General features: G+C 43.8%; 1 protein-coding gene across 1 annotated transcript in view; it reads left to right on the top strand.

Moving 5' to 3' along the window:
• Positions 1–651: 651 nt before the first annotated feature.
• TBCD (tubulin folding cofactor D) overlaps positions 652–20661 on the top strand; it is a 315022-nt gene continuing 295012 nt past the window's right edge. Inside the window, exons 1-6 of the mRNA XM_082272657.1 lie at positions 652–856; positions 5149–5199; positions 10465–10562; positions 10638–10739; positions 12143–12289; positions 12387–12442. Of these exons, the coding sequence (XP_082128783.1) occupies positions 685–856; positions 5149–5199; positions 10465–10562; positions 10638–10739; positions 12143–12289; positions 12387–12442 (626 nt within the window). The 5' untranslated portion in view covers positions 652–684. The remainder of the gene's footprint in view (positions 857–5148; positions 5200–10464; positions 10563–10637; positions 10740–12142; positions 12290–12386; positions 12443–20661) is intronic.

Genomic DNA, 20661 nt, shown 5'->3' with positions numbered 1-20661 from the left:
CTTGTCAATGCACTCAGTGCTGTGCACCCCTTCCCACCCCTCTCCTGTCAGTGCACTCAGTGCTGTGTCATCCCCTCCTCCTGTCAGTGCTGTCCCCCCCCCCCCCCCCTGTTGTATATATTCTACATAACTAAGCTCCAGTTCATGCTGCATGCATCCCCCCCCCCCCCCGCTCACTGAACTGCAACTCCATTTATAACATTTGTATCATGTGTTCTTTCTGGATTTTTGGTTGATATTCTGTCTCTATCATATAAAATACACCGATGATAAAAATTATAGACCCGCCATTTCTTTGTAAGCGGGCAAATTTACAAAATCTGCAGGGGATCAAATAATTATCCCCCCCCCACTGTACTTGCAACGACACCCCAAAACACGTTCTGCTCCTAGATTGGGGGGGGGGGGGCTGCGATCCCTGTAAGGTTTTTATATCTTTTTGTATCCCTGTTGCAGATTTCCCCTCACTTCTTGTCTGGTAAAATGCGATCACCTTGTAAAACGCAAAGACTTCACAACCGTTTTATATTCCGCTTTAACATTCCGCCACCTTTTGAGAAACCTGAAAATTGTTACATTGTTACATCGTTTGTGAGATTGAAAAAAGACATCGGTCCATCCAATAGTGAGATGATTTCTTTCTCAGTTTTTCCCTCCTAGGTTTTGTAGCACAGAGTTGTGACGATGGCTGCAGACGGTTCGGAACGTGAAGAGGACGGCGGCCCTGAGGTGGTGGCCAGCGGAAACATTTTGGAATCTTTCACTGAGAGCAAAGAAACGCGAGATCTGATTGTCAGCCTGCGGACGACCTGCGAGGAGCTGACGACCAGAGAAGTCTGCACACAGAGATTTATAGGTGAGGAGACCCCCTTTAACTGAGACCCCCTTTAACTGAGACTCCCTTTAACTGAGACTCCTTTTAACTGAGACCCCCTTTAACTGAGACCCCCCTTTAACTGAGACCCCCCTTTAACTGAGACCCCCCTTTAACTGAGACCCCCCTTTAACTGAGACCCCCCTTTAACTGAGACCCCCCTTTAACTGAGACCCCCCTTTAACTGAGACCCCCCTTTAACTGAGACCCCCCTTTAACTGAGACCCCCCTTTAACTGAGACCCCCCTTTAACTGAGACCCCCCTTTAACTGAGACCCCCCTTTAACTGAGACCCTCCTTTTAACTGAGACTCCTTTTAACCGAGACTCCCTTTAACCGAGACCCCCCTAAACCGAGACCGCCCTAAACCGAGACCGCCCTTTAACCGAGACCGCCCTTTAACCGAGACCGCCCTTTGACCGAGACCCCCCTTTGACCGAGACCCCCCTTTGACTGAGACCCCCTTTAACTCAGCCTTGTAAGACGGAAACGGAGGAATCGCAAAATCTTCCTTTCAGTAAATTAGAGAACAAAAATCTGATTGTAGGGAAGAATCAAGGTCTCATTAATTAAGCAGAGTCCCCCCCCCCCCCATGAAAAAATTAACTCAGCAGCTACAAATCCTGTAGCTGCTGACTTTTACCCGCCTCCTAACCGCCCGCCACCGTTATAGTTATACTGCTGCAGGGCGGCCCTCCTGCGCAAACCGATGTAAGTACACGCCGGTTGTGCGCTTGCAGCTAGGGGGCGAGCACGTACGCACGCCGGTGAGATCCCGCCCCCACTGTCACTGCCTGACATCCGCGATCGCTCCCCGCTGAGAGAGGACGGTCGGATGTTGTAAACACAGCTGACCGTTCTTCTCCCTGGAATGATCACAGAGCTCCTGTGATCCTTCTATATAGGAACACAGGTCTCTATGATCATTTCACAAGCCACGCCCCCATACAGTTAGAAACACGCCTCTAGGTACACATTTAACCCCTTGATCACCCACAGTGTTAGCCCCTTCCCTGCCAGTGTCATTATTACAGTAACGGTGCATATTTTTAGCACTGATTACTGTAGTAATGTCACTGATCCCCCCAAAAGTGTCAAAAATGTCAGTCAGGGGTCCAATCTGTCCGCCGCAATGTTGCAGTCCCGCTAAAAATCGCAGATCGCCGCCATTACTAGTAAAAAAAAAAAAAACAATAAAAATGACATAAATCTTTCCTGTAGTTAGTAGACACAATAACTTTTGCGCAAACCAATCAGAATAAGCTTAGTGCGATATATTTTTTTTTTTTTTTTTTACCAAAAATATGTAGCAGAAAACAAATTGGCCTAAAATGTTAAATTTTGATTTTTAAATTTTTCTTTTTGGTAATGTTGTATAGCAGAATTTTAAAAATATAGTTTTTTTTTTTTTTCAGAATTGTCACTCTTCTTTTTCTGTTTATAGCGCAAAAAATAAAAATCGCACAGGTGATCAAATACCACCAAAAGAAAGCTCTGTTTGTGGGGAAAAAAAGGGACTTCAATTTTATTTGGGTACAGCGTCGCACGACTGCACAATTGTCAGCTAAAATCACGCAGTGCCGAATCACAAAATATGGCCTGGTCAGGAAGGGGGCAAATCCTTCCGGTCCAGAAGTGGTTAATATTCGTACACTTACCTGTCCAGGGATCCAGCGATGTCGGGACCCCAGCCAGTTTTCGGATCGGCTCTCTGGTACTTCCGCTGCCATTCGTGGTAAGGGAAGCCTTTCAGCTTCACAGCGTGCTCCCTACTGCGTATGCGCGAAGCGCACCGTACTTTCTAGCTGGAGGAGAAGGGGGGGGGGGGGGGGCAAACTTCAGAGAGACGTCGCCGCGGCGGTGTTTTACAGAAGTGGGGAGGGGTACCTGTCAAAAACCTGCAGATTTTAGTGCACCACACCTGCAGGATATCATAGAAGTCTATGGCAAAGTGTAGCTAACCCACAGGTGCACTGCGGCGCATGAGTGTGAAAGCAGCTTTAGGCCCCTTTCACACGATCTGTCAGATCAGATACGACTGTCCGTTTTTCAGGGTGACCCAATTGGACCCTCCATTCACCTCTATGGAGTTGCAGATGTTTACACCCGTCTACCTTCAATGTGATCCACTAAAAGAACAGAACCGGATCCGCCCCCTTCCGTCTGGGTGGATCGGAGAGCCCATAGAGTAGAGCAGGCTGTGTCTGTGTCACCTGTCACCCACCCGCTCCGCTCATTGTGGCTTGCGACCGGTTACCGGGTTCCTTAAGTGACCCCCTCTCTACAAAATGTTGGGCATCCCCGATGTACACGATGCTATACATCCCTGGTGTACACGGTGCTATACGTCCCTGGTGTACACGGTGCTATACGTCCCTGGTGTACACGATGCTATCCGTCCCTGGTGTACACGGTGCTATCCGTCCCTGGTGTACACGATGCTATACATCCCTGGTGTACACGGTGCTATCCTTCCCTGGTGTACACGGTGCTATCCGTCCCTGGTGTACACGGTGCTATCCGTCCCTGGTGTACACGGTGCTATCCGTCCCTGGTGTACACGGTGCTATCCGTCCCTGGTGTACACGGTGCTATCCGTCCCTGGTGTACACGGTGCTATCCGTCCCTGGTGTACACGGTGCTATCCGTCCCTGGTGTACACGGTGCTATCCGTCCCTGGTGTACACGGTGCTATACATCCCTGGTGTACACGGTGCTATCCGTCCCTGGTGTACACGGTGCTATACATCCCTGGTGTACACGGTGCTATCCGTCCCTGGTGTACACGGTGCTATCCGTCCCTGGTGTACACGGTGCTATCCGTCCCTGGTGTACACGGTGCTATCCGTCCCTGGTGTACACGGTGCTATCCGTCCCTGGTGTACACGGTGCTATCCGTCCCTGGTGTACACGGTGCTATCCGTCCCTGGTGTACACGGTGCTATCCGTCCCTGGTGTACACGGTGCTATCCGTCCCTGGTGTACACGGTGCTATCCGTCCCTGGTGTACACGGTGCTATACATCCCTGGTGTACACGGTGCTATCCGTCCCTGGTGTACACGGTGCTATACATCCCTGGTGTACACGGTGCTATCCGTCCCTGGTGTAGACGGTGCTATCCGTCCCTGGTGTACACGGTGCTATCCGTCCCTGGTGTACACGGTGCTATACATCCCTGATGTACACGGTGCTATCCGTCCCTGGTGTACACGGTGCTATCCGTCCCTGGTGTACACGGTGCTATCCGTCCCTGGTGTACACGGTGCTATACATCCCTGGTGTACACGGTGCTATACGTCCCTGGTGTACACGATGCTATACATCCCTGGTGTACACGGTGCTATCCGTCCCTGGTGTACACGGTGCTATCCGTCCCTGGTGTACACGGTGCTATACGTCCCTGGTGTACACGGTGCTATACATCCCTGGTGTACACGGTGCTATACATCCCTGGTGTACACGGTGCTATACATCCCTGGTGTACACGGTGCTATCCGTCCCTGATGTACACGGTGCTATCCGTCCCTAATGTACACGGTGCTATCCGTCCCTGATGTACACGGTGCTATACGTCCCTAATGTACACGGTGCTATACGTCCCTGATGTACACGGTGCTATACGTCCCTGATGTACACGGTGCTATCCGTCCCTGATGTACACGGTGCTATCCGTCCCTGATGTACACGGTGCTATCCGTCCCTGGTGTACACGGTGCTATACGTCCCTGGTGTACACGGTGCTATCCGTCCCTGGTGTACACGGTGCTATCCGTCCCTGGTGTACACGGTGCTATCCGTCCCTGGTGTACACGGTGCTATCCGTCCCTGGTGTACACGGTGCTATCCTTCCCTGGTGTACACGGTGCTATCCGTCCCTGGTGTACACGGTGCTATACGCTGCATTCCCAACCTTGCTGAACGACGCATTCTGTATTCTGCTTTCACACCATGAGGACATTTTTAAGTATTTTTCCCATAAATGTTCATATTTATCAGAAATAATATTGCAGAATTCTGATCCCGGGGTGTCTGACGCCCTCTAATGGACAGAATAGAATTACATTTTGTTTTCTGAATCAGCTGCAGGTTAATGCAAGGGTTTTTTTTTTTTTTACTTGATTAAAGTGATTTTGTCTTTTTCCTACTCGAGTTTATTTCTATTTTAAGTCTAAAGCTTTATGAAAAAACAGAATGTGAATGTTCAGAATAAAAACAAATCCCTGGGGGGTCCCGATTTAGGTGTTCTGACCTCATCATTTGTCTTTCATTGCAGTTATCATGGACAAATACCAGGAACAGCCACACCTCCTGGACTCACATTTGGGTAAGTCACATGATTTTTTAAAATCATAAACAAAGTTTATTGAACTGCGCAGTAAACAAATTATTCGCAAAAGGATTACAAAGCAGCACACTAATGCATACACAACAGGAGATACATGCCAATAAAAAATAAAAATTAAAAATACGTAATAATAATAATAATAATAAAAAAATATAAATAAATAATAATAATAAAAAATAAATAATAATAAAAAATAATAATAAAAAATAAAAATAAGTAATAATAAATAAAAATAAAATAATAATAATAAATAATAATAATAAACAGTAATAATAAAAAATAAAAAATAATAATAATAATAATAAAAAATAATAATAATAAACAATAATAATAAAAAATAAAAATAAAATAATAATAAATAATAATAATAAAAAAATAATAATAAACAGTAATAATAAAAAATAATAATAAATAATAATAATAAAAATAATAATAATAATAAATAATAATAAAAAAATAATAATAATAAACAGTAATAATAAAAAATAAAAATAAATAATAATAATAATAAAAATAAAATAATAAATAATAATAATAATAAAAAAATAATAATAATAAACAGTAATAATAAAAAATAAAAATATAAAATAATAATAAACAGTAATAATAAAAAAGAATAAAAAACAAACAAAAAAAACCCAAATAACATCTGTGGTTCTTCACTACAGTTGTAGGACAAGTATTAAAAGACATCTACCCATATACAATAAACATCCACACAGAGGAAAGGTATTGTGCAGGAACATAAAGGGTAAAGTCAGACATTCCCAGGGTCCTCCGCGTGAGTCACATGATTACAAGGCAGAAGTTTGGATTTTTGGAGAATAAAGTTAAATTGGAGTCAGAAGTTTTAGGGCCAACTTCAGCCACGGCTCAAACAAACACCGATCGGCCATAACATAATGACCTCTGACCAGTAAAGTGAATAAAAATTAATTTTCTGGTGATTAAATTAATATTAAACCCGAGTTATGGAGAAACTATTTATAACATTTATTATTTTTTTTTAAAAAATAGCAGCTGCTGTTCGCTAAGTAAAAAAACTCAGAAATAAAAAAAAAAAAAAAAAAACTCAGAAATGTAGTAAACCCCCCTCCATCGCGGGACCCACCCGCGAAAAGTGATAATCCACGAAATAGAAATACCCTATTAAAATACATTGTAGACATGTTTTTATTACTGTCACTGTAATTTTCAAAGCATTTTAAGGTTTTTAAACACACTTTTAAAACCATAGAAACTCATATAAACACATAAAAAATACAAAGAGACAGAGCAAGAGCTATGGAAAACACAAAAATATTTAATTAACAATGATTTAATTAGTAAAATAACATTACAGAAAAAAACGCAATATACCGGGACCGCAAAAACTGAACCGCGATATAACGGAAACGGCGCTTACACCTGTAGCAGTAATAAATAATATAATAAAGTCTTCAGGTGCAAACAATTATTATCTTGTGTTTCTGGGTTGGTACCTCACGCCAAGTTATGTGGGACTTTTTAGGCAAGTAAGTTGTATACAAGATATAAAATATATTATATTTAATAAAAAGAAGAATTGTTTTTATTTAATCATTGGTGGTGGGTTATAGACCCAAGACCCAATCACACAAGGAACATAACAATCTATGTATGTATACCCTACCCTATCTTATACCACATAAATAAACTCGTGGTATATACAAACTTGAGAATTTATATACAGTGGGTACGGAAAGTATTCAGACCCCCTTACATTTTTCACTCTTTGTTATATTGCAGCCATTTGCTAAAATCATTTAGGTTCATTCTTCTTCCTCATGTACACATAGCACCCCATACTGACAGAAAAACACAGAATTGTTGACATTGTTGCAGATTTATTAAAAAAGAAAAACTGAAATATCACATGGTCCTAAGTATTCAGACCCTTTGCTCAGTATTTAGTAGAAGCCCCCTTTTGATCTAATACAGCCAGGAGTCTTTTTGGGAAAGATGCAACAAGTCTTTCACACCTGGATTTGGGGATCCTCTGCCATTCCTCCTTGCAGATCCTCTCCAGTTCTGTCAGGTTGGATGGTAAACGTTGGTGGACAGCCATTTTTAGGTCTCTCCAGAGATGCTCAATTGGGTTTAAGTCAGGGCTCTGGCTGGGCCATTCAAGAACAGTCACGGAGTTGTTGTGAAGCCACTCCTTCGTTATTTTAGCTGTGTGCTTAGGGTCATTGTCTTGTTGGAAGGTAAACCTTCGGCCCAGTCTGAGGTCCAGAGCACTCTGGAGAAGGTTTTTGTCCAGGATATCCCTGTACTTGGCCGCATTCATCTTTCCCTCGATTGCAACCAGTCGTCCTGTCCCTGCAGCTGAAAAACAACCCCACAGCATGATGCTGCCACCACCATGCTTCACTGTTGGGACTGTATTGGACAGGTGATGAGCAGTGCCTGGTTTTCTCCACACATACCGCTTAGAATTAAGGCCAAAAAGTTCTATTTTGGTCTCATCAGACCAGAGAATCTTATTTCTCACCATCTTGGAGTCCTTCAGGTGTTTTTTAGCAAACTCCATGCGGGCTTTCATGTGTCTTACACTGAGGAGAGGCTTCCGTCGGGCCACTCTGCCATAAAGCCCCGACTGGTGGAGGGCTGCAGTGATGGTTGACTTTCTACAACTTTCTCCCATCTCCTGACTGCATCTCTGGAGCTCAGCCACAGTGATCTTTGGGTTCTTCTTTACCTCTCTCACCAAGGCTTTTCTCCCCCGATAGCTCAGTTTGGCCGGACGGCCAGCTCTAGGAAGGGTTCTGGTCGTCCCAAACATCTTCCATTTGAGGATTATGGAGGCCACTGTGCTCTTAGGAACCTTAAGTGCAGCAGAAATCTTTTTGTAACCTTGGCCAGATCTGTGCCTTGCCACAATTCTGTCTCTGAGCTCTTCAGGCAGTTCCTTTGACCTCATGATTCTCATTTGCTCTGACATGCATTGTGATCTGGAAGGTCTTATATAGACAGGTGTGTGGCTTTCCTAATCAAGTCCAATCAGTATAATCAAACACAGCTGGACTCAAATGAAGGTGTAGAACCATATAAATATATGAGTGTCACAGCAAAGGGTCTGAATACTTAGGACCATGTGATATTTCAGTTTTTCTTTTTTAATAAATCTGCAACAATGTCAACAATTCTGTGTTTTTCTGTCAGTATGGGGTGCTATGTGTACATTCATGAGGAAGAAGAATCAACTTAAATGATTTTAGCAAATGGCTGCAATATAACAAAGAGTGAAAAATTTAAGGGGGGTCTGAATACTTTCCGTACCCACTGTGTGTATATATATATATATTTTTTGTATACTACTGTTACAGAAATGGTGACAATATTCCTTGAAAAAGGCTTACCTTTAGCCGAAACGCGTAGGATACGCAGAAATAATCTCTGATCAAAATTCCAAGCCACACAGCATGGAGGGACAGAGACACATATTCCGACTTTAAGTCACCGTATGACACATGTCACATTATTTCTAAACTTTTAACCACTTTACCACCGGAGGATTTTGCTGTCTTACGTCCAGGCCACTTTTTGCAATTCGGCACTGTGCGACTTTAACTGACAATTGCGCGGTCATGCAACGCCGTACCCAAACGTCCTTTTTTTTCCCCACAAAGCTTTCTTTTGGTGGTATTTGATCACCTGTGCGATTTTTACTTTTTGCGCTATAAACCAAAAAAAGAGCGTAAATTTTGAAAAAATAACAATATTTTTCACATTTTTTTTATATGAAATTCCCCCCAAAAAAAATGTAAAAATCAAATTTTTTTATCATTTTAGGCCAATTTGTTTTCTGCTATATATTTTTGGTAAAAAAAATCGCAATAAGCGTATTTTGATTGGTTTGCGCAAAAGTTATTGCGTTTACTAATTAAGGAAAAGATTTCTGTCATTTTTGGTGTTTTTTTTTTTAACGAGTAATGGCGGTGATCTGCGATTTTTTTTTTTTTTTTTTTTTTTTGGGGGGACTGCGACATTGCGGCGGACAGATCGGACCCTTGACTGACATTTTTGACACTTTTGGGGGTACCAGTGACATTACTGCAGTAATCAGTGCTATAAATATGCACTGTTACTGTAAAAATGACACTGGCAGGAAAGGGGTTAATTTTTATTGGAGAGGGAGGGGTTAATGTATGCCTGGTGCTTACTGACGTGTGTGGGGGGAGGTGACTGAGTGACACAGGGACAGATCGCAGGTTCAGCTATGAATCCTGCAATCTGACTCTGTCTGTCAGTTAGGAGATCCGCCCGCTTTGTTTACACAAGCGGGCGGATCTCCACACTCGATTCCCTGACGATCGGGGAAGAGCGGCGGTGATCACCGCCGCTCCTCCCCTGGCCCGACTCCCGCTGTAACTGAATACAGCGGGAGCGAGCCTCTGGCGGCGCGCGCGCGCCGCCGAGTTAGGGGATTGTCTGGTGGCGTAGGTGTACGTCGCCAGATGATAACTAACCACTTTGCCGCAGTACAGTCAACGTGACTGGTCGGCAAGTGGTTAAGCACTCACTCACTTGGGTCTATAACCCACCACCAATGATTATGCAAAAACTTCTTGTATGTTTGATGTAAACCAATTCTTCTTTTTATTAAATATAATATATTTTATATCTTGTATACAACTTACTTGCCTAAAAAGTCCGACATAACTTGTCATGAGGTACCAACCCAGAAACACAATTCACTCAGGGATGAAGGCAGACACTTATAAGCTTAATAGAGATCTCAACCAACCCCCTAACAATTATTATCTTACCCCCAATAGAGTGATACGATATAGAAGTGCAATAGGGCTCTAAGTAAGTGCAATAGTGCTCCAAAAAATGTCCATAAATATACAAAACTGCTTGAAAGTGAAAAAAAGTGCTGGAAAAAAAAATATATATTTTTTTTTTAATCTGGACAAGTAGGTTGTCATGAGGGGACCAGTAGGTTGGGACCCCGATTTTGTCCCTTGGACAAGTTAGTTTTTTTTTTTTTTTAAATGTCCGCACCCCTGGACAAGATCGGTGGTCCCGTCTGTCCCTTTTTTGAAATACTTAACCAATGCTGAGTAAGCGTTGCTCTGAGCGGTCATCTGTGCTGCACACAAAACCATAAGGCCGAATGTTTCATAATGGGGTCCCTGTTGAGTAGGCAAAGGCCCCCCCCCCCCTGATGTATAGGAGAACAGTCCTTTATTTTAGTAATGATAATTATTTCTCTTGCAGAGTGGATGTTGGATCTCTTACTGGAAATTATTCGGGATAAAGCGTCCTCTCCTCTTCTCTTCCACATCGCCTTTAAGTTTCTCTATATCATTTCTAAGGTAATTTTCTCCTCCCTCTGTCTGTGTATTGGGAGAATTGGAGGCTCTCCGACTCACACATTTCCTCTCTGGCAGGTACGCGGTTATAAAATTTTTATCCGCCTTTTCCCACATGAGGTGGTTGACGTGCATCCCGTACTTGACATGATCCGTGCACAGAATCCTGCTGATTCAGAGGTAAGCCAAATCCGGGACTTTTTTTTTCTTCTTTTTTTTTTTTTCTTTTGGGTGGGGGGGTTTGCTGACACATAATGCTCATCAGGGCCGTCTTTAATATTGTTTGGGCCCTGGGAAAGCATTTTCTTTGCCCCCCCCCCCACATGCAATCTCGCTCCCCACTCCAAAAAACAAATTCACACTCTGTACCCCCCTGTTCACAGCCACCTCTGTACAACCCCCCCCCCCCTCGGCCACAGCCACCTCTGTATGCCCCCTGTCCACAGCCACCTTTGTACCACAGCCATCTCTGGACGACCACACCCCCCCCCCCCTCCTGTCCACAGCCACCTCTGGACCCCTCTCCTGTCCACAGCCACCTCTGGACCCCCCTCCTGTCCACAGCCACCTCTGGACCCCCCTCCTGTCCACAGCCACCTCTGGACCCCCCTCCTGTCCACAGCCACCTCTGGACCCTCCTCCTGTCCACAGCCACCTCTGTACCACAGCAACCTCTTCTGTACCACAGCCATCTTTGTACCACAGCCATCTCTTGACGACCCCCCCCTTTGTCCACAGCCACCTCTGGACCCCCTTCCTGTCCACAGCCAACTCTGGATCCCCCTCCTGTCCACAGCCACCTCTGTACCCCCACCCTGTCCACAGCCACCTCTGTACCACAGCAACCTCCTCTATACCACAGCCACCTTTGTACCACAGCCACCTCTGGACGACCCCCCCCCCCCCTTGTCCACAGCCACCTCTGGACCCCCCTCCTGTCCACAGCCACCTCTGTACCCCCACCCTGTCCACAGCCACCTCTGTACCACAGCAACCGCTTCTGTACCACAGCCACCTTTGAACCCCCCCCCCCCTCCTCTTCCACAGCCACCTCTGTACCACATTATACTCGTTAATGCCCAGCCATCAATGACCGATATCGATATTGTGAATGAAAAATACCGTTTGAAAAAAAACCGAAAAACTCTGTCGTCTCCTTTGCGAATGAACGATATTCTATACGTTGGTGTTAAGGTCGTTCATTTGAAATCTGTAGATCATCATCACACTGTTTCGATGGTCGGCGGTCAACGGTCGGACGATATTCGGCCCATGTATGTTGGCAACGTTTTCGACCAACGAACACTTTTTCATAAGACAGTGGTCGAACGATCGGCGATATTCTAATCGTGTATTCCGGCCATTAGTCACAGTCAGCGGGACTTGTTCTGTTATGGTAAAGATTTTTCTTTGGAACTAAAGAAGTGGCTTGGAGAAGCTACAGAACAAGTCCAGCGCTTCAATCTGCATAGATGAGGACCTCCACAAACATATTATAAACATTGGTTATTTGTACATTGATTGGGATTGGGGGTACAAGCTGAATTATTTTCATGTTAACCCTTCCATATATCTCTGTTCAGACCTGGGAAACTCGCTACATGCTGTTGCTGTGGCTCTCCATGGCTTGTCTTATTCCATTTGATCTCTCACGATTGGATGGGAATCTTTCTACAGAGGAAGGACAGAAACGTCAATCTACCATGGACTCCGTCCTGGACGTTGCCAAGGTGCGTGTTCTATAATGTGCATTCTCTGTATTGTATCCGTCTTCTTTTTTTTTTTCTTTTTTGAGAATTTAATGTCATTTTGTTGGTTTTGTTTCAGTCCTACTTGTTGGTGAGTGACAAATCCCGAGATGGAGCTGCTGTGCTGGTATCAAAGTAAGTTTGAAACTTATGACTTCGAAGTCTGTTTCAAAAACCAACACTTCATGCACTTTTCTTGCCTCACTGCCACAGCTTTCATGAACCACTTGACCTCAGGAAGGATTTACCCCCTTAAAGCGGAGTTCCACCCAAAAGTGTAACTTCCGCTCATTTGCTTCCTCATCCGCCCCCCCCCCCTCCAGTACAACATTTGGCACCTTTTAGGGGGGGGGGAACAGGTACCTGTTTTTGACAGGTACCCTTCCCCACTTCCGGGATATGGCGCCCTCCCTCGGAAGTTCAGTCCCCTCCTCCTTTCCCCGCCGCCAAGCCAATAGTAATGCGCAGCACGCTTCGCTAATGCGCAATTGGGACCCGCCTGTGAAGCCACAAGGCTTCACTGCCAGGTTCCCTTTACCGGTAATGGCGGCGGCAGCATCGGCTGGGGTGACGACATCACTGGACTCCAGGACAGGTAAGTGTCCTAATATTAAAAGTCAGCAGCTACAGTATGTGTACAGTGTGTGTGTAGTGTGTGTCCCCCTCCCGCCGCCTTCCGTGGCTCACCCGGGTCTCCCGTCCCACTAGGAGCCCCGGGCAGCCAGCCTGCACGGCCGCCGAAGACCCGATCAAAGCTGCATTCGGCTCTGATCGGGTCTCTATGCCATAACCCGGAAGTGATGTCATGACATCACTTCCGGGTACTCGGCGCCAGATTTTAGAAAAATGACAGCAATCAAAACAGACAAACTTGGCGTTTTGAATGCTTTTAAGTGCAGCGGAGGGGTTTGGGGTCTTTTAGACCCCTAGATCCCTCCACAACTGTACCTGTCAAAGAAAAAAAATATTGGCCGATATCGGCCGATACCGATATGCATTGACCAAAATATTGGTATCGGCAATGAAAAACCGGTATCGGACGATCACTAGTCGGAACATTACAAGTATACTATAAAGTATTCATATGAAAACCAGTAATTAAAAAGTCCAAAGAGGTGAGTAAAAAGCCAGATCCATAGAAGTAGTCTTAGCAGGGAAGGAATCACCAGTGGAGACAGATATGTATAATGGTAGAGTAAAGGGTGGCTGGAAAATATTTACTTCACACCCAAAGTGATCACATAAATTTGCTTACGGGATTACAAGAGCACTAGATTATCGGTGATCCAATGGAGCATGACAAGATAAAATCTCTCACAGATGATAATGGATGGCAGCCGCTCAGAAGATATAAAACACAAAGCCCCCCTATAGTGTGATAAAAGATAACTCAACAAGGAACCAGCCAATTGGGTATAGATTGCGCGACGACGTCACCACTGTGAACCCCGCGTATGCGTTTCGTCACAGATAACGTCTTCTGGGGTAGCAGACTCAAGCTTTAGCAGATTGCACAGCAAAAGTCTACAGCACTCAGTGGCCAGCAGGAAGGAGCATGCACCTTTAAAGGGATGCCGGCAATGCATTCTTTCATAAAATGTTCGGGCTCTTAACCACTTAAGCCCCGGAGGATTTTCCTGCTCAAAGACCAGGGCCTATTTTGCGATTCGGCACTGCGTGATTTTAACGGACAATTGCGCGGTCGTGCGACGCTGTACCCAAATTAAATTGACGTCCTTTTTTTCCCATAAATAGAGCTTTCGTTTGGTGGTATTTGATCACTTGTGCGATTTTTACTTTTTGCGCCATAAAAAAAATCAGAGTGTCAATTTTGAAAAAATAACAATATTTTTCACATTTTTTATATGAAATTCACAAAAAAAATGTAAAAATCAAAATTTTTTAACATTTTAGGCCAATTTTGTTTTCTGCTACATATTTTTGGTAAAAAAAAAAATCGCAATAAGCGTATTTTTATTGGTTTGCGCAAAAGTTATTGCCTTACTAACAAAGGGAAAGATTTTTGTCATTTTTATTGTTTTTTTTTTTAACTAGTAATGGCGGCGATCTACGATTTTTTTTTTTTTTTTGCGGGACTGCGACATTGCGGCGGACAGATCGGACCCCTGATTGACATTTTTGACACTTTTGGGGTTACCAGTGACATTACTACAGTAATCAGTGCTATACATATGCACTGTTACTGTAAAAATGACACGGGCAGGGAAGGGGTTAACTATTAGCGATCCAGGGGTTAAGTGTGTCCCTAGGGGCGTGCTTCTAACTGTCAAGGGGCGTGGCTTGTGATGTAACCACAGAGACATAGGATCCTACATAGCAGGATCATATGATCTCTGCAGTTACACAAGGGACAATGACAGACGGCTTTGTTTACATTAGCCGCCTGCCTTTCTCCCTCTCCAGCGGGAGATCGCGAGTGACTGGAGGACATCAGAGCCGCCGGTCACTCGCGCGGGGAAGGCAGGGAACGAGCGGGGGCGGGAGCACGCCTTCGGCAGCGCACGCTCGCCCCCTACAGGCTCCTGGGCGAGCGACGTAGTACTACGTCGCTTTGCCCAGGAGGGGCTGACTGCCGCAGTATATGTACTTGCGACGGTCGGCAAGCAGTTAAAAGAAGATCTGAGGAAAGGTGCTGGGATTTTTATAAAAGACTGCTGGCCCCTCCCACCAATTTCAAAGCAAAGACCCAGTGAAGAGGTATGGGTTGAAAGCGATTGTTAGTACTAGACCTGGAGCTGTCCGTGACAGCTCGGTCTCTGTGCTGGGAGTGCGCTGTGAAGTACACTGTCAACACAAACACAGAGGCGTATTTGTGCAGCCCCACTTCTTGGAGGCCACATACTGAGTATGCATACACGCATCAGGAAGAGGGGTTAAAGTGACATAAAAATAGCATATACATGTAATAAGGAAGTCCCCCACTTTTTGGAGGGATTTATAAAGCAATATCTGTTTGCTGTCACTTCGTTCTTGTAAGTATTGGAACCACCTGTAGATATACAGCGCCTTGAAAAAGTATTCCCCCCCCCCTGAAAATGTTTCACATTTTGTCATGTTTCAACCAAAAATGTAAATGTATTTTATTGGGATTTTATGCGATAGAACGACACAAAGTGGCCATAATTGTGAAGTGGAAGGAAAATGATAAATGATGCAAATAAATCTGTGAAAAGTGAGGCTGCATTTGTATTCACCCCCCGGAGTCAATACTTTGTAGAACCGCCTTTCCCTGCAATTACAGCTGCAAGTCTTTTTGGGGATGTCTCTACCAGCTTTGCACATCTAGAGAGGACATTTCTGCCCATTCTTCTTTGCAGAATATCTCAAGCTCTGTCAGATTGGATGGTGAACAGCAATTTTCAAGTCTTGCCACAGATTCTCAATGTGATTTAGGTCTGGACTGTGACTGGGCCATTCTAACACATGAATATGCTTTGATGTAAACCATTCCATTGTAGCTCTGGCTGGATGTTTCGGGTCGTTGTCCTGCTGGAAGGTGAACCTTCGCCCCAGTCTCAAGTCTTTTGCAGACTCTAAGATTGTCCTGTATTTGGCTCCATCCATCTTCCCATCAACTCTGAGCAACTTCCCTGTCCCTGCTGAAGAAAAGCATCCCAACAGCATGATGCGGCCACCACCATATTTCACAGTGGGGATGGTGTGTTCAGGGTGATGTGCAGTGTTAGTTTTCCCCCACACATAGCGTTTTACTTTTTGGGCCAAAAAGTTTAATTTTGGTTTCATCTGAGCAGAGCTCCTTCTTCCACATGTTTGCTGTGCCCTCACATGGCTTCTCACAAACTACAAACAGGACTTCTTATGACTTTCTTCCACCAATGGCTTTCTTCTTCTCATTCTTCCATAAAGGGCAGATTTGTGGAGCGCACGACTAATAGTTGTCCTGTGGACAGATTCTCCCACCTGAGCTGTGGATCTCTGCAGCTCCTCCAGAGTTCCCATGGGCCTCTTGGCTGCTTCTCTTATAAATGCTCTCCTTGCCCGGGCCCGGCTGGTCAGTTTAGGCGGACGGCCATGTCTTGGTAGGGTTGCAGTTGTGCCATACTCTTTCCATTTTCCCATGATGGATTGAACAGTGCTCTGTGAGATGGTCAAAGCTTGGGTTTGTTTTGTTTTTTATGCCCTAACCCTGCTTTACACTTCTCCACAACTTTATCCCTGACCTGTCTGGTGGGTTCCTTGGCCTTCATGATGCTGTTTGTTCACTAAGGTTCTCTAACAAACCTCTGAAGGCTTCACAGAACAGCTGTATTTATACTGAGATTAAATGACGCACAGATGGACTCAACTAATTAGGTGACTTCTGGAGGCAATTGGTTCCTCTAGATTTTAGTTGGGGGTATCAGAGTAAAGGGGGGGGGATTTGAATACAAATGCTTGCCATACTTTGCACAGATTTATTTGTAAAAAAAATTAAAAACCATTTATCATTTTCCTTCCACTTCACAATTATGGCCACTTTGTGTCGGTCTATCACATAAAATCCCAATAAAATACATTTACATTTTTGGTTGTAACATGACAAAATGTGGAAAATTTTCAAGAGTTATGAATACTTTTTTCAAGGCACTGTAGAATTCAGCCACAAGATGGCAGTACAGCACCTGTCGGAGCTCGCTCTGTGTCAGGCATGAGCACACATAGCCCCGGGCTATACTTACACCTGAGTCATTCCACCACACCAAGCTCCTATTGTCAGTAATTACAGTATTGCTCTTTCTGTCATTGATCATAAAATGCATTCATAAGAGAACTGTCTCAGAATTTTATGCTTTTGATTTTTATCACGTGTATATGTTCTGTCTTGGAGGCCTATTGTGAAGGCCAATGACATAATTGCTGTTTATTTCAGTGCACCTTGCTCCATTTCACTCCTTTTTTTTTTTATTTTTTTTTTTCTATTAAACGCAAAAAAATTGTATCGTGGAATAAAATTCCTGTGACCCCAGACTAAAAATGAGCAAAGAGGGTCACTGTGATAGAAAGCCAGACACAGCAATAATGATCAGACAAACGTTTTAACTAGAGATCGACCGATATCGGTTTTTCGTTGCCGATACCCATATTTTGGCCAATGCATATCGGTATCGGCCGATATTTTCATACATTTGAAAATAAATAGTTTTCTTCTTGACAGATACTCTTGTGGAGGAATCTGGGGGACTTAAAGACCCCAAATCCCTCCTCTGCACTTAAAAGCATTCAAAACGCCAAGTTTGGCTTTTTTGAATGCTGTCATTTTTTGGAATTTGGCGCCGAGTACGCGGAAGGGATGTCATGACATCACTTCCGGGTTTTTACATGGAGACCCGATCAGAGCTGAATGTGGCTTTGATTGGGTCTTTGGCGGCCGTGCAGGCTGGTTGCCCGGGTCTCCTGGCGCCTGTCCCACCAGGAGACCCGGGCGAGCCGTGGAAGGCGGCGGGAGGGGGGGCGTCCCCTTCCGCTCCTTGTAATGACAGCCGAGCGGCTTCTCAGCCACATTGGTTGTCATTACAAGACAGCCGACCGTCGGCTATGGATGCCGGTACCGGGGTGATGCCTCTAGCTGCAGGGATCATTCCGGTACAAACACTTTCCCGAAATATCGGTCACCTCCAGAGCCGATTCCGATATATCGGGGAAAGTGCATATCGGCCGTCGATATATCGGCTTTGCGGTCAATCCCTAGTTTTAACCTTTACCCACCCCACTCTAAGCTGTATGTCCCTCTGACTCAGTCCCAGTCCTCACTCTAATGTCCCTCCTCTGCAGGAACACAGGATCAATGCCTTCCCTACTGACCAGTGGCGGCTGGTGCTCAAAATTTTTTGGGGGGGCGCGCAAAAAGAAAAATAGGCATTGCTTCGCGGCAAAAATTGCTGTAAAAAAGTTGCGGGAAAATATAACTCATGGAGCCGAGATCATGTGGGACATACAGTACACGCACACACAGTGTACATACAGTACACGCACACACAGTGTACATACAGTACACGCACACACAGTGTACATACAGTACACACACACACAGTACACACACACAGTATACATACAGTACATACAGTACACACACAGTATACATACAGTACACACACACAGTATACATACAGTACACACACACAGTATACATACAGTACACACAGTATACATACAGTACATACAGTACACACACACAGTATACATACAGTACACACAGTATACATACAGTACATACAGTACACACACAGTATACATACAGTACACACACACAGTATACATACAGTACACACACACAGTATACATACAGTACACACAGTATACATACAGTACACACACACAGTATACATACAGTACACACAGTATACATACAGTACACGCACAGTACACACACCCAGTATACATACAGTACACGCACACCCAGTATACATACAGTACACACACACAGTATACATACAGTACACACACACAGTATACATACAGTACACACACACAGTATACATACAGTACACACACAGTATACATACAGTACACACACACACACACAGTATACATACAGTACACACACAGTACACACACCCAGTATACATACAGTACACGCACACCCAGTATACATACAGTACACACACACACACAGTATACATACAGTACACACACACACAGTATACGTACACACACACACAGTATACATACAGTACACACACAGTATATATACAGTACATACACAGTACACACACCCAGTATACATACAGTACACACACACACACACAGTATACATACAGTACACACACACACAGTATACGTACACACACACACAGTATACATACAGTACACACACAGTATATATACAGTACATACACACAGTATACATACAGTACACACACAGTATACATACAGTACACACAGTATACATACAGTACACACACACAGTATACATACAGTACACACACACAGTATACATACAGTACACACACACACAGTACACACAGTATACATACAGTACATACAGTACACACGCAGTATACATACAGTACACACACACACAGTACACACAGTATACATACAGTACACACAGTATACATACAGTACATACAGTACACACGCAGTATACATACAGTACACACACAGTATACATACAGTACACACACACACACAGTATACATACAGTACATACAGTACACACAGTATACATACAGTACACACACAGTATACATACAGTACACACACACACAGTATACATACAGTACACACACACACACACACACAGTATACATACAGTACATACAGTATACATACAGTACACACACACTGTATACATACAGTACACACACACTGTATACATACAGTATACATACAGTACACAGTATACATACAGTACATACAGTACACACACAGTATACATACAGTACACACACAGTATATATACAGTACATACACACAGTATACATACAGTACACACACAGTATACATACAGTACACACACACACAGTATACATACAGTACACACACACAGTATACATACAGTACACACACACACAGTACACACAGTATACATACAGTACATACAGTACACACGCAGTATACATACAGTACACACACACACAGTACACACAGTATACATACAGTACACACAGTATACATACAGTACATACAGTACACACGCAGTATACATACAGTACACACACAGTATACATACAGTACACACACACACACAGTATACATACAGTACATACAGTACACACAGTATACATACAGTACACACACAGTATACATACAGTACACACACACACACAGTATACATACAGTACATACAGTATACATACAGTACATACAGTATACATACAGTACACACACACTGTATACATACAGTATACATACAGTACACACAGTATACATACAGTACACACACACAGTATACATACAGTACACACACAGTATACATACAGTACACACAGTATACATACAGTACACACACAGTATACATACAGTACACACACAGTATACATACAGTACACACACACAGTATACATACAGTACACACACAGTATACATACAGTACACACAGTATACATACAGTACACACACAGTATACATACAGTACACACATAGTATACATACAGTACCCACAGTATACATACAGTACATACACACAGTATACATACAGTACACACAGTATACATACAGTACACACATAGTATACATACAGTACACACATAGTATACATACAGTACATACACAGTATACATACAGTACATACACACAGTATACATACAGTAGACACAGTATACATACAGTACACACACAGTATACATACAGTACATACACAGTATACATACAGTACATACACAGTATACATA

This window comes from Pelophylax lessonae (genome assembly GCF_965119305.1).
Source record: "Pelophylax lessonae genome assembly, chromosome: 11".
In the NCBI taxonomy this organism is placed as follows: domain Eukaryota; kingdom Metazoa; phylum Chordata; class Amphibia; order Anura; family Ranidae; genus Pelophylax; species Pelophylax lessonae.
This window is presented reverse-complemented; position numbering and strand designations above follow the sequence as displayed.